Source organism: Quercus suber, unplaced genomic scaffold, assembly GCF_002906115.3.
Source record: "Quercus suber isolate HL8 unplaced genomic scaffold, Cork oak 2.0 scaffold_59, whole genome shotgun sequence".
Taxonomy (NCBI): domain Eukaryota; kingdom Viridiplantae; phylum Streptophyta; class Magnoliopsida; order Fagales; family Fagaceae; genus Quercus; species Quercus suber.
The window spans coordinates 774,747-787,554 of record NW_027069524.1 but is presented as its reverse complement, the minus strand read 5'-3'; the positions used below and the strand labels follow the sequence as shown (position 1 = coordinate 787,554).

At 29.0% G+C, this 12,808-nt stretch overlaps 1 protein-coding gene across 1 annotated transcript in view; it reads left to right on the top strand.

Annotated features, from left to right (window-relative positions):
- The first annotated feature begins 12,598 nt into the window (after positions 1-12,598).
- The window catches only part of LOC111992513 (lysine histidine transporter 1), a 7,518-nt gene continuing 7,308 nt past the window's right edge, over positions 12,599-12,808 (top strand). The window contains exon 1 of the mRNA XM_024024383.2: positions 12,599-12,782. Coding sequence (XP_023880151.1) covers positions 12,735-12,782 — 48 coding nt within the window. The 5' untranslated portion in view covers positions 12,599-12,734. The remainder of the gene's footprint in view (positions 12,783-12,808) is intronic.

Below are 12,808 nucleotides of genomic sequence, written 5' to 3'. Positions count from 1 at the left end.
AAACTAAAAATAATAATTTTATATCATATGAACTAATTTACAAACTTATACAAACCAATTTCAAGTTTATATATATATATATATATATATACTATAAATTGATTGTTTATGTTATGAATAAACTAAAAATAATAATTTTATATCATATGAACTAATTTACAAACTTATACAAACCAATTTCAAGTTTATATATATATATATATATATATAATTTTAAACATGTATTTATATTTCATTCAAGCATTCATGTTCACGAGCTTGCTTACGAATACATTATTATGTTTGAACTTGACTCGTTTAATAATTAAGCCTAGAGTTGGGCTTAAGCTTGACTTGTTTACTAAACAAATGAATATAAACAAGTTTTTTTTTTCAAACTATTCATAAACAATTTGGTTTATTTACAATCCTAAATATTATAACAATCATAACTTATTATCTAAAAAAATTGTGAAAAGAAAATTTGTGTTCAGAAATAATATAAAAAGAAGTCAACATGATCATTCATAGCTGACTGGAATTCGAGGCATTACACGTGGAATCAAAGTTGGACAGCTAGAGGATAAAGAAAGAAATTATTATGAGAAAATTGGCAAAATTAAAGTGCAACACATTTGAGATGGCTGGTGAATGAAAGTTTTATTAGCCTTTTGTGGGCTTCTCCTTTGAAATTTCATTAGTTTAAGATGAAAAAAATTTTGTGATTTCAACATCATTTGGTACTGATCCGTATCACATTTGGACACACATGCACTAATGAGTCCGTATGCTAAATTGAGAATTGACAACTTGGAACACCAAGTTGAATCAAAGGCTGCATGATTTTTGCATTGACTATCATTTCTCATTAATTTTCTCTAACGTGATTATTCCAGCATTGCGTCTAGGTTTCTTAGTATTATTATTTTTTAAATGAATCAGGGGTACTGTATGTTCCTGAATCACGTTATGATTTTAATAAGAGATTGCACTTATTGTTGAAAATAATTATAAAAGTCCGTTGGTTATTTCTATGATTTGAAATGGAAGTAGTACAAGTAATCTACTCAACAATATCAACAAAAAAATCAAAGAAAAGAAAAATTGCAAGCATGTTATGCTTTTGAGTTGTATAAGAACTCCCACTAATTGTATATCTTATAAGGTGTAAATCTTATCATTTTTGTTGAATTTTAGGTACTATTGTGGACTTTGGAAGAACGAAAAAATCCGTTTACCTTTCTGCTTTATGTTTCGTGCTTTTGAGTTATGTGAACATCACTTTTCCTGAGGTACAAAATGCAGTCAATGTCATGGAAATTTCAAATGCTTTGGTAGGAATCTAAAGCCTCCAACTTTTTTTTTTTTTGCAGCAGCTCACACCAAGCAATACAAGTCAACTCTCCAACGGCAACAAAACAAGCAATTATATTTAATAATGCTTTTTAATCTCATCAACTTGTGGGTTCTATTAATATAATTCATGATAAAATTTACTATTTATGAGAGAGTAGAAAAGTAAACATCACTGTCCTGAGCTTTGAATGATTTTACGTGATAAAATAGAGTAAAAGTGCGAATTGAATTAGCGAAATACTCTATTTTAACTCGACTCTAATATCTAAGAAAAATATTTGTTATTTTCTTTCTTAGTTTCTTTCCAGTGAGAAAATTCTCAACTTTGCGGCGGGAAAGGGATAACACAAAAAGAGTGATAGGAAAATTCTTTTCCTTGTGATGATTTTCAACCCAACCAGGGAGATGTACACAATTTATTAACGCATAAGAGAGATACCATAAGTTGTTGACCGAATAATTAGACTGAGGGGAGAAAAAAGAAAAGAAAAAAAAAAAAGGAAATGTTTGGATAATATATAATTGGAAAACTGTAAATCAACATGGTAAAGAAGCATGTGTCATGTCTCTTCCCACTCGTCGCTTTTATGTTCTATTATCAATTGAACAAGTAGAAAATTGATAGGATAATTGGATTTATGAGCATGTACAATGATTCTTTAAAAACCTGATTACTGTCTTTGGTGTAGCCTTGTAGGTAGTCCATGTACCCCAAAATAAAAGTTGTATTTTACCTTTTATTTTTATTTTTAATACGACCAAAAGTTCATGTAAATTATGTGAAAAATCTATTACAAAGAAAGTTAATATATGATCTGATTTTGCGTAGTTGATACGCATAGAACATCATCATCTTGCCTGTGTGTACGGGTCCTTCTTGATTATTCATTTCAATTATTATAATATATCAACCATTCATATATAAAAATATTTCAGAAAAAAATTAAGAATAATCAAAATCATTAAAATATCATACACAAAAATTTATAGTAGTGGCATAGCATTATCTTGCTGGCACATAACTGTTGATGTATCTGCTGAATTGCTGCTTACGAAGCAAGAAGAATAATAAATTCAACAAATTAATAAGATTCCGAATGATTTTGATTTTTTATTTTTTTTTGAGAGAGGAATGATTCTGATTTAGATCCTATGTATCATATAGGACATCAAGTTGCTCCAATTATCAGAAAGATGCGTTCATCCCTAATTCCATGTTACCTATCTGTATAGGTTAACAAATTACTTGATTTTCAAAGGAAAAAAAAAACCAAAAAAAAAAAAAATACTTGTCTATTTCATTCTCTCTCTCTCTCTCTCTCTCTCTCTCTATATATATATATATATATATTTCTTTTCTATTTCTTTTTTGGATAAAAATAGCATCTCATTAAACTACTCACAATTATCAAACGATTCAATCCATTTAAATATTGATGTCACATTCTTTAAGAACATTGTCATCACATGGGATTCGAAAATAACAAATACTTCATCATGCTAGGCATTTCTAGAGTGACAAAATTTAGAACAAATACTCCATCATGCTAAGCATTTCTAGAGTGGCAAAAATTAGATAAATTTTTTATTTACAATTTATTAAAATTTTAAATTAAATTCAAACACATAGTTATATTGACCAATAAAGGACAAACAATATTTTTTGTTTTAAGGACAATTAAATTTAATGCAATTATGTGTTTAAATTTAATTGAACAATATAATATACTATAGCTAAGATACTGCACTTAAAAACAATATCTAAATATTATTTTTATAGACATCTTTTTTATTTAGATGCAATAGAATTTCAACTTTTACTTTTTATCATTAAACCAATATATCAATTGACTTTGGGTGTAAACATAATTCAAATTTCAGATTTCTTATTCAGATAAATTGAGCTAAGAAAATCTTTTTTTTTTTTTTTTTTTTTGAGAAGATGGATGTTAACCTAAGAAAAAATAATGGCAAATCATTAATAGGGCTAGTGCGTTATGATACACGGTTTTTTTTTTTTTTTTTTGATACGTATGATACACGGTTTTAATTTAACAATGGGGAAAAATAGGTAATTGGGTAAGCTAAAGGTTAATGCCAATACTATAAATCATAATGAAACTAAGAATTCCACAAAAAGAGCACGTGGTGGGCACGGTGGAAAAAATGGCCACTATCAATATATTATATACTGAGATAAGAGTAATTATGCAGTTTCATTGTGGGAACAGAGGTTTGATCACTGTCATGTTAAATGGAAGGCAAAGAAAATTGGGAAACCAACGAATATAGATGAAGATTAATGGGTTATGTTCAAAGTATTCCATAATCGGTTCAACTATACATGGTTGCAACTGCTGAGACTTGAGAGTTACGATTATAACTAGTTTCTGAACACTTTATTTGTTTCGATGTTAATGTTTTGTAAAAAAATTAGTCCTTTTTCAGAAAATACTTTCTATAAAGCTTTTTCATTTTCTTATATTTAGTAGCAATTTTAAATAAGTTGAAAAACAATTTCATAATTTTTCTTATTTTGCTTACCATGAGATAGACTTATTTTCTATCCAAAAAAAAAAAAATGAAAAAAAATCTTTAAAAAAAAAGTCATACTTTTTCTATTGACTAAAAATAGTTTTTTTTTTTTNATTGGATTTATGAGCATGTACAATGAAATTCTCTTAGGCCATTTAAATTGCTAAATTTTTTTAATCGCTAGATCTAGGTTGCTTCTGTCATCACTGCTTCAATCACTCTGTAGGCTCATCCAAATTTATTCCATTTCCTGGACAACATCAAGGTTCTTTCTCTCAACAGTATTATTGCTAGCCAAGTTGTAGGCTTATTATGATTTATTCCCTACCTGCTTCTGTGGACAACATCTTGACAATTTCAAGGATGGCTTTCTCGTATCTATAATATCATGACAAGACAATCGATCTTAGTGATTTCAACTAAATTCAATAAGCACGTGCATCTTTCTTCTACACCTAGTTCAAGGTTAACTTGATTAGACCGTTTGGTCTAGTCCAGGCTTCACAACCTTGTGTAGACATATAAAATTGAACCATGTTGATTCATTGTGCTCTCTCTCTCTATTTAATTTTTCATATTTTCTCATTATATCATAACTAATCTTCAATTTTTTTAACATGTTTTCATTGTTATTTCTCAACTATTCTATAACATATAAAAGTTCTTTAAAACCTGATTACTGTCTTTGGTGTAGCCTTGTAGGTAGTCCATGTACCCCAAAATAAAAGTTGTATTTTACCTTTTATTTTTATTTTTAATACGACCAAAAGTTCATGTAAATTATGTGAAAAATCTATTACAAAGAAAGTTAATATATGATCTGATTTTGCGTAGTTGATACGCATAGAACATCATCATCTTGCCTGTGTGTACGGGTCCTTCTTGATTATTCATTTCAATTATTATAATATATCAACCATTCATATATAAAAATATTTCAGAAAAAAATTAAGAATAATCAAAATCATTAAAATATCATACACAAAAATTTATAGTAGTGGCATAGCATTATCTTGCTGGCACATAACTGTTGATGTATCTGCTGAATTGCTGCTTACGAAGCAAGAAGAATAATAAATTCAACAAATTAATAAGATTCCGAATGATTTTGATTTTTTATTTTTTTTTGAGAGAGGAATGATTCTGATTTAGATCCTATGTATCATATAGGACATCAAGTTGCTCCAATTATCAGAAAGATGCGTTCATCCCTAATTCCATGTTACCTATCTGTATAGGTTAACAAATTACTTGATTTTCAAAGGAAAAAAAAAAACCAAAAAAAAAAAATACTTGTCTATTTCATTCTCTCTCTCTCTCTCTCTCTCTCTCTCTATATATATATATATATATATTTCTTTTCTATTTCTTTTTTGGATAAAAATAGCATCTCATTAAACTACTCACAATTATCAAACGATTCAATCCATTTAAATATTGATGTCACATTCTTTAAGAACATTGTCATCACATGGGATTCGAAAATAACAAATACTTCATCATGCTAGGCATTTCTAGAGTGACAAAATTTAGAACAAATACTCCATCATGCTAAGCATTTCTAGAGTGGCAAAAATTAGATAAATTTTTTATTTACAATTTATTAAAATTTTAAATTAAATTCAAACACATAGTTATATTGACCAATAAAGGACAAACAATATTTTTTTTTTAAGGACAATTAAATTTAATGCAATTATGTGTTTAAATTTAATTGAACAATATAATATACTATAGCTAAGATACTGCACTTAAAAACAATATCTAAATATTATTTTTATAGACATCTTTTTTATTTAGATGCAATAGAATTTCAACTTTTACTTTTTATCATTAAACCAATATATCAATTGACTTTGGGTGTAAACATAATTCAAATTTCAGATTTCTTATTCAGATAAATTGAGCTAATTTATACTTTTTTTTCTAATACTACTAAATACTGAAAAATATAAAAAATCATATTTACACAAGTTTTTTCATTCGAAAGTAACTGTAAAGTTGTAATTTACAACTAGTTTATTTTGGCTTTAATTTCTATGTCAAATTTGATTGTAATTATGTTCAATCTTATGTACCCTGTATTTTATATGGGATTTATGTGTAAGGGTTGTGTGTGTGAAAGAAAGTATGAAGACTCAAGGCAATTAAAGACTAAAGTTTTTTTCGAAGGTAGCTCGTGAGTAAGCTTCCCATGAAGTAATGCATGTGCCCAACACATGACTAGAATGCAAAGAGTCAAGACAAGATGGAGATAGCTGGTTTTCACGTGTGTCTCGTGGGTAAGGCCTTCCCGTGAGATACCCGCGAAACATTCTGTTTTGCTGAACTATCATATCTGATACACACTATCTGTACCCACACTATATATACTCATATTATCCACAGATATTGAGAAGTACTTCTGAGAGAAAACCCTAGCCACAACCATTGAGAGTTAGAGATTGTTATACCCATATTTCTCTACACAATCCATTTTGAACTCCTACCTCTTCATTTTCATATCCTTGAGAGGTTGCTAGCCGAAACACTTACTACATCCATTCTGAGTGTCTAGTGAGGTTTTGGTACTGTTAGAAATCATTGGAAGAAGCCAAGCTTTAGCGGATGCAAATGGGCGTATTGCGGGATCTGGAGAGCTAGACAAGACACAGTTCTGAGAAGCCTTATTAGAGTAGGATTTTAGAGGGCTTAGGTGCATCAGGTAAATTTGGCTTGGAGGGTCTCTTACTACTCATGTATATCAACTGATTGTCTAGTGGATCGATTTACCACTTGGAAGGTGGCGAAGAGGTTTTACTCCGAGTACTTCAGTTTCCTCTTCGATAACATATCAGCGTATTATCTTGTGTTTGCATTCTTTTTCCCTACTCTTTTAGCTTTCATTTTATTGTTGTGTTTTATTGATTATGACTTAGAGTAGTTATATTGTTTATCCGCTCGCATTTATTCTATTTCGTACTTAATATAAGTTAGAGTAAAATCAATCGAGTAGTAACATTTAATTTGGGGGTCTAAACAGCTCTTGTATTTTTTAACACATTTTCGAGCATTCAATAACAAATGGAGCTGCATAATTCAACACTATAATAACTTCTCAGCATGTAGTAAAAGCTTGGATCAATGAGATGAGAAGATCATTTAAGTGCCTTGTAAATTGATATATCCCACTTCTTCTTTATGATCATTCATTTTCTTAAGAGCATTGATCCTCTTTAAAAGTAATTGCCAAAATTGTTGGAAATGTGAGCTGAATACTAGACTTATTATCATCTAGAAGCAAAAGCATAGCGAAAGGAAGAAAAAGACGGATCAAGATCAGGACTTTGATGTGGATGGATGCGTACTGTAACATGGAGAAAGTTTAACAGATTTCTTAAGCAATCCTAATTGCGAAGGATTTGGATCCTTTCCATCTCCAATATTGTTTCCATCGTCATCTTTCCATCTCCAATATTGTTTCCATTGTCATCTTTGCTGCCACCAGTTCACCACCACATCTACCTAAAATATTAATAATTGTTCATTTCAACCAAACAACGTTAAATATGTTGGACTATGAGTTGTACTACTCAACCTCAAAACCAATTGGCAATAAAAAAAAAATAAACTAAACTAAACTCAAGACTTTTATAGAATTCAACATCACACCTTGCAGACATGGTTTTAGAGTGATATCTCTTGTGACTTGAACCCATGACCTTAGTCCTAACACCATTTGTCAGATCGTGACATGTGTCACCTCGCCTCAAAACCTATTAGTATTAATGGGGACATACTCAAGTTTTTTTTTATGACATTCGACGTTGTGCCTTATTGGCCTATTTTTATTTTTTAATTAATGCGATCATAGAAAGTCAAATTATAGTCTCCCCCAACAAAATATTTTTTTGGAAAATTATATTTTAAACCATATTGTTTAAAGGTGTAACATATTAAACTTTGTAGCTTCAAAAAAAAAAAATCTTAAAGCTTCAAAAAAGTAACAACTTAAATCCTATATTTTTTTTTTCAAGAAAAACAAAGTAAATCATGAGATTTCAAAAGTAACAAATTAAACTTGACCCCACAACACAATCCATTAACAATTGTAGTTCTAAACTGGTTTTATCAGAAAAGCTGTGGTAAAAACTAATTCTCATTAATTAGAAAACAAATAAAGAGTTTCGTATATATATGCACAATGAAGAAAGAAACTATCAAAAACAAAGTAACTAACTTTCACATGTGCTGTACAGTATCTATAACTAACATATACACGTGCTAACTACTAACAGTAACTATACACTAGCTACAAGTCGTTTTGCTGCTTTAAGCTACAACTACTGTCGTTCAGCTTCAAGTCTGTTCTGCAGTTGACCTTGCAACCTTGATCCTCTTAATTTTGTCAAGCCCATCTGCCCTTGCTTGTGTTTATTGCCTTCATTCTGATAGGTTTTTGTTTGGAACTAAACTTTTTCCTAGACTATAACATCCATATTCTCTTGACATTTTATCTCTTTCACTTCTATACATACAGACAATTTTCGTTACTTCATTGAGAATATTAAACTAACTACGTCAGCATTACATGTTGATGATGCCGAAAAATCACCAGTAAGCCACATGGTCCTCACATGCTCCTAACAAGAACCTGCACAACACAAAAGCTGAAAACCTTAAGAGGAGTACCGGTGTGGTACCGGCCATACACTCTCTAATGGTTAAGTTAGAGAAATCTCTTGTTCACAACTCTTGAGTGCCAAAACTAAGGTGAATTATGTGTACCTTGGTTTGTGAGGATATTGAGGCTTTTATAGTAGTAGAGGGTTGACCTCTCTTCCTTGGTTTAGAAATCTTTTCCTTATAGGAGTCTCCTTGGGCGTATTTGGTGGAATCATTTCCTTATAGGAATCCTTTTGAGTAGCGCCAAACGTGGAGGGCAAGACATTTCCTTATATATGCAATCGTGGAGGGCAAGACAAGCAATCCTGTTTCAAGGTCGTCAGCTTATACTACTCCCTTCAGCCTTATCGGCGTCAACCCTTAGGTGTGCCTTGCGGACTCCCTACCATGCCCCTATTAGACCTCCGTTTGTCAACATCGACCAATGGAAGTTCACGACTTTACCTATAACCGTCAACTTATGCCTTAATATGAGTAAGCACTATTTTTACCCTTATCACATATAATTACGTAATTAACTCATATTTGGTTGTCATAAGTTGATGTGAAAGTTTGTCATAAGTTTAATCTTATAGGTTTAATCCACCAGCTATTTGTTTGTCATCTATATATATATATATATATAGCCAAAACTGAGAAAAAATCCAATTAAATTATAAATTGGAGTCTAATTTTGTACCATGTGTTTTATCTAATTTTTAAATTTGTGTGTCAAGTAAATTATTATGTGCAAAAATCAAAAAGTCTAAATTCAATTAGATTCTAAATTGAATTTTAATTGGAGTTCAATTTTATGACATGTGTCCCATCTAATTTTTGTGACAAGTGAATTATTGGATGCGAAAACCAAAGGGTCTAAATCCAATTAGCATCTAAATCATATCTATATATCTATATATAATAATAATAATAGGTAAAGCAAAGAGAAAATCCAATTAAATTTCAAATTGGAATTCAATTAGGGTCTAATTTTAGGTCACGTGTCTCATTTAATCTAAATTTTATAATTTTGTGCCAAGTGACTTAATTTAGGTAAAATTTGAATTTCAATTAGAATTTAATTTTGCTCCACGTATCCCATCTAATCTAAATTTTTAAATTTATGTGCCAAATTAATTAATTTAATGTAGAAAACGAGGAGTCCAATATGATAAACCATAAAAAACATAATCATATAACTAAAAAAATTCAAATTTATAAGTCATATATATACATACATACATACATACATACATATATATATATATATATTAATAGTTAAAGCAGAGAGAAAATTTAATTAAATTCTAAATTGGAGTCTAATTTTGTGTCACGTGTCATTTAATTTTTAAATTTTTGTGTCAAGTGAATTATTAGGTGCAAAAATAAAAAGGTCTAAATTCAATTAGATTTTAGATTGAATTTTAATTAGAGTTCAATTTTGGGTCATGTGTCCCATCTAATTTGTTAATTTTTGTGGCAAGTAAATTATTAGGGGCAAAAACCGAAGAGTCTAGTTCCAATTAGATTTCAAATGATATATATATATATATATATATATATATATATGTAATTGTAATTGTTTTTAAATGTGTTTAATTTTAAATGCATCCATGCGTTTGCATGGGTTACATGCTAGTTGTTATATATATATATATATATATATATAGGCAAAACTTAGAGAAAGTTCAATTAGAATTTGAAATTAGAATCCAATTTTGCACTAAGTGTCTAAATTTATTTGGGCACCATACCATAATTATCTACTTAAGTTTGTGTCATGTGTCCACTTAAATTTTTTAATTTTATGCCAAGTGAGTTAATGAGTTCAAGATACTAAGAATATAATATTAAAAATTAAAAAATTAAAAAAAAAATCACATATACTCAATAAAAATCACCACACAACAAAGATCACCACATACACTATCTAATTAAAAATTAGAAAGAAAAAAATTGATCATAAATAGTATTAAATTTAAGTAAAAATGTTAATATGTGATAAACTATATTTACCTAAAAAAAATAATTTGACTAATTATTTATATTTTTATGATAAAAATTGTGTTTAATTCTAAATATATCTACATGTATATTAGCATGTGTTACATGATATATATATATATATTTTAATAATTTAACTACTCCCTCCATCTCACTTTGTTTGTCCTCTATTCCATTTTGGGATATCCCAAAATATTGTCCTATTTCTAAAAATAAAAGCCATTAATTTACTAATGTTCCTATTATACCCTTATTAATTTACTAATTCAATTTTTTGATAAATTTATTTAAGGGTAGTTTTGGAAACTTATAATTTTTAAAAGACAGACAAACAATAAATGATATTCTCTTAAAAAATTTGACTTTTTAAACAAGATAAACAAAATAAGATGAAGAAAGTAATTATTTATATTTTTATAATAAAAATTATGTTTAATTTTAATTATATTCATACGTTTGCATGAGTTATACGTTAGATGTATAAATGCAGCACAGCTATTTGTCAAAATTTTCAAAGCCTCCCCGTAATCATGACGTTGTGATTAACATTACGCTAAGAAAATTACCATTTATGAATTACGAAAACCTATTTTTATCTTATACTTTTACATATAGGACCGATTGCGGGTCAAAACTCAATAGACTCAAAACCAATTGGCCAAATCTTTTTATATTTTTGTTTGTGAAGATTTATAGGTTGACAATTAGTCATTTTTTAAGCAAACCATTTGACAATAATGATGTGTAAGTAATAGTAATACTGTGGGTTTTTTTTTTTTTTTTTTTGGTTAATAAAATGTATAGTCATGGAAAGTATCACGTCGGTTCCTTCCTATTATAATAAGACATAATCAAAATTTACCACATCGTTTTACCCAGTAGCTAGATGTTAAATTTGGACGTGGCATAAAAAAAAAAAAAAAAAAATCGATTATCACTATGTTACAACTTGCAAATGCTACTTATTTGATAATTCAAGATGCTTTTAAAAAAAAAAAAAAAAGAATTGATACATTTTTGACCGTTATCCTTTTTTATAATTGGATATATATTTTATGAATGCTATTTATATAAAAAAAGTCACTCTCCTGCTGGAGCGGTGGGCCGCCGGCTGAGGATTGTGTTTCATGGAAACACCTGGACTGCATGTAAACATGTTATCTATATATTATAAAAAATTTTAAACCCACATAAAATGTTGCAATATTCACATTGTAGGTTTATAAGTGGTAGAAAAAAAAGTTGTGAATATAAAAGTGAGAGTCAATCAGTTGCAATATAATGCATAGGATATATAGTTGTGGCATTTTATGTGGTATTAAAAGTACTCATTTATTATAAAGTCATTGCTTTTTTTATTAGAAAAAAAAAAAATAGAAAATCTAATATAATGACTTGTCTGATGAAGGAAAAATGATGGGCCTATAAATAATTGATAGAGAATCACTTGCCGTGACGACTTAGAGTTGTAGAAAACAAAATTGTGAATAAGAATATGGTCCTAAGACTATTAAAATTTATTTTTAATTCCTGCTTTTGAAGTTATCTCATAGCTCTTTTGCCACAACTGTTATGTAGAAAAATTTAAATGATGAAGGAAAAATAATACGTTATAAATAATTGATAGACAATCACTTACCGTCAGTCTTAGAGTTGTAGAAAAAAAAATTGTGAAAAAGAATATGGTCTTAAGAGGCTAAGGGCCTGTTTGATATATATATTTAAAAACTAAAAATTATTGTTTGAAAATATTTGTAAAAATACGTGTAGGTAAAAAATGTGTAAAAAAGTGTAAAATGTTATTTAAAAACTGAAAATAATTGTAGGTAAAAAATGTGTAAAAAAGTGTAAAATGTTATTTAAAAACTGAAAATAATTTTTGAAAACACAACAAACACCTCCTTAAAGACTATTAAAATTTATTTTTAATTCCTGCTTTTGAAGTCTGTAGATGAAAGACTTTGTTGGTTAGGAGTTTGATTAGTCAAACAAACCAAAAAAAAAACGTCACTTTCAAGATTGTAGCCCCTCTCTCTCCTATAATCTCAAATCTCAGGCACACAGCTCTTCTTATACAGCTCTTCTTGTACTTCATTTCCCTTTAAATACAGAGAGCCCATTTCGAATTCTAAGCTCAACTTGTTTTGAATTCATTCACACCCTTTTGCCTCATCTCCTTCTTCTGCTATTTGCAATTCAACACAGTGCACAAAGCCATGGGAACTCAAGCTCCAACCGACCAAGACTCATATGCCCGCTCTGAAGTTAGTCTCTCTCTCTCAAATTTCTG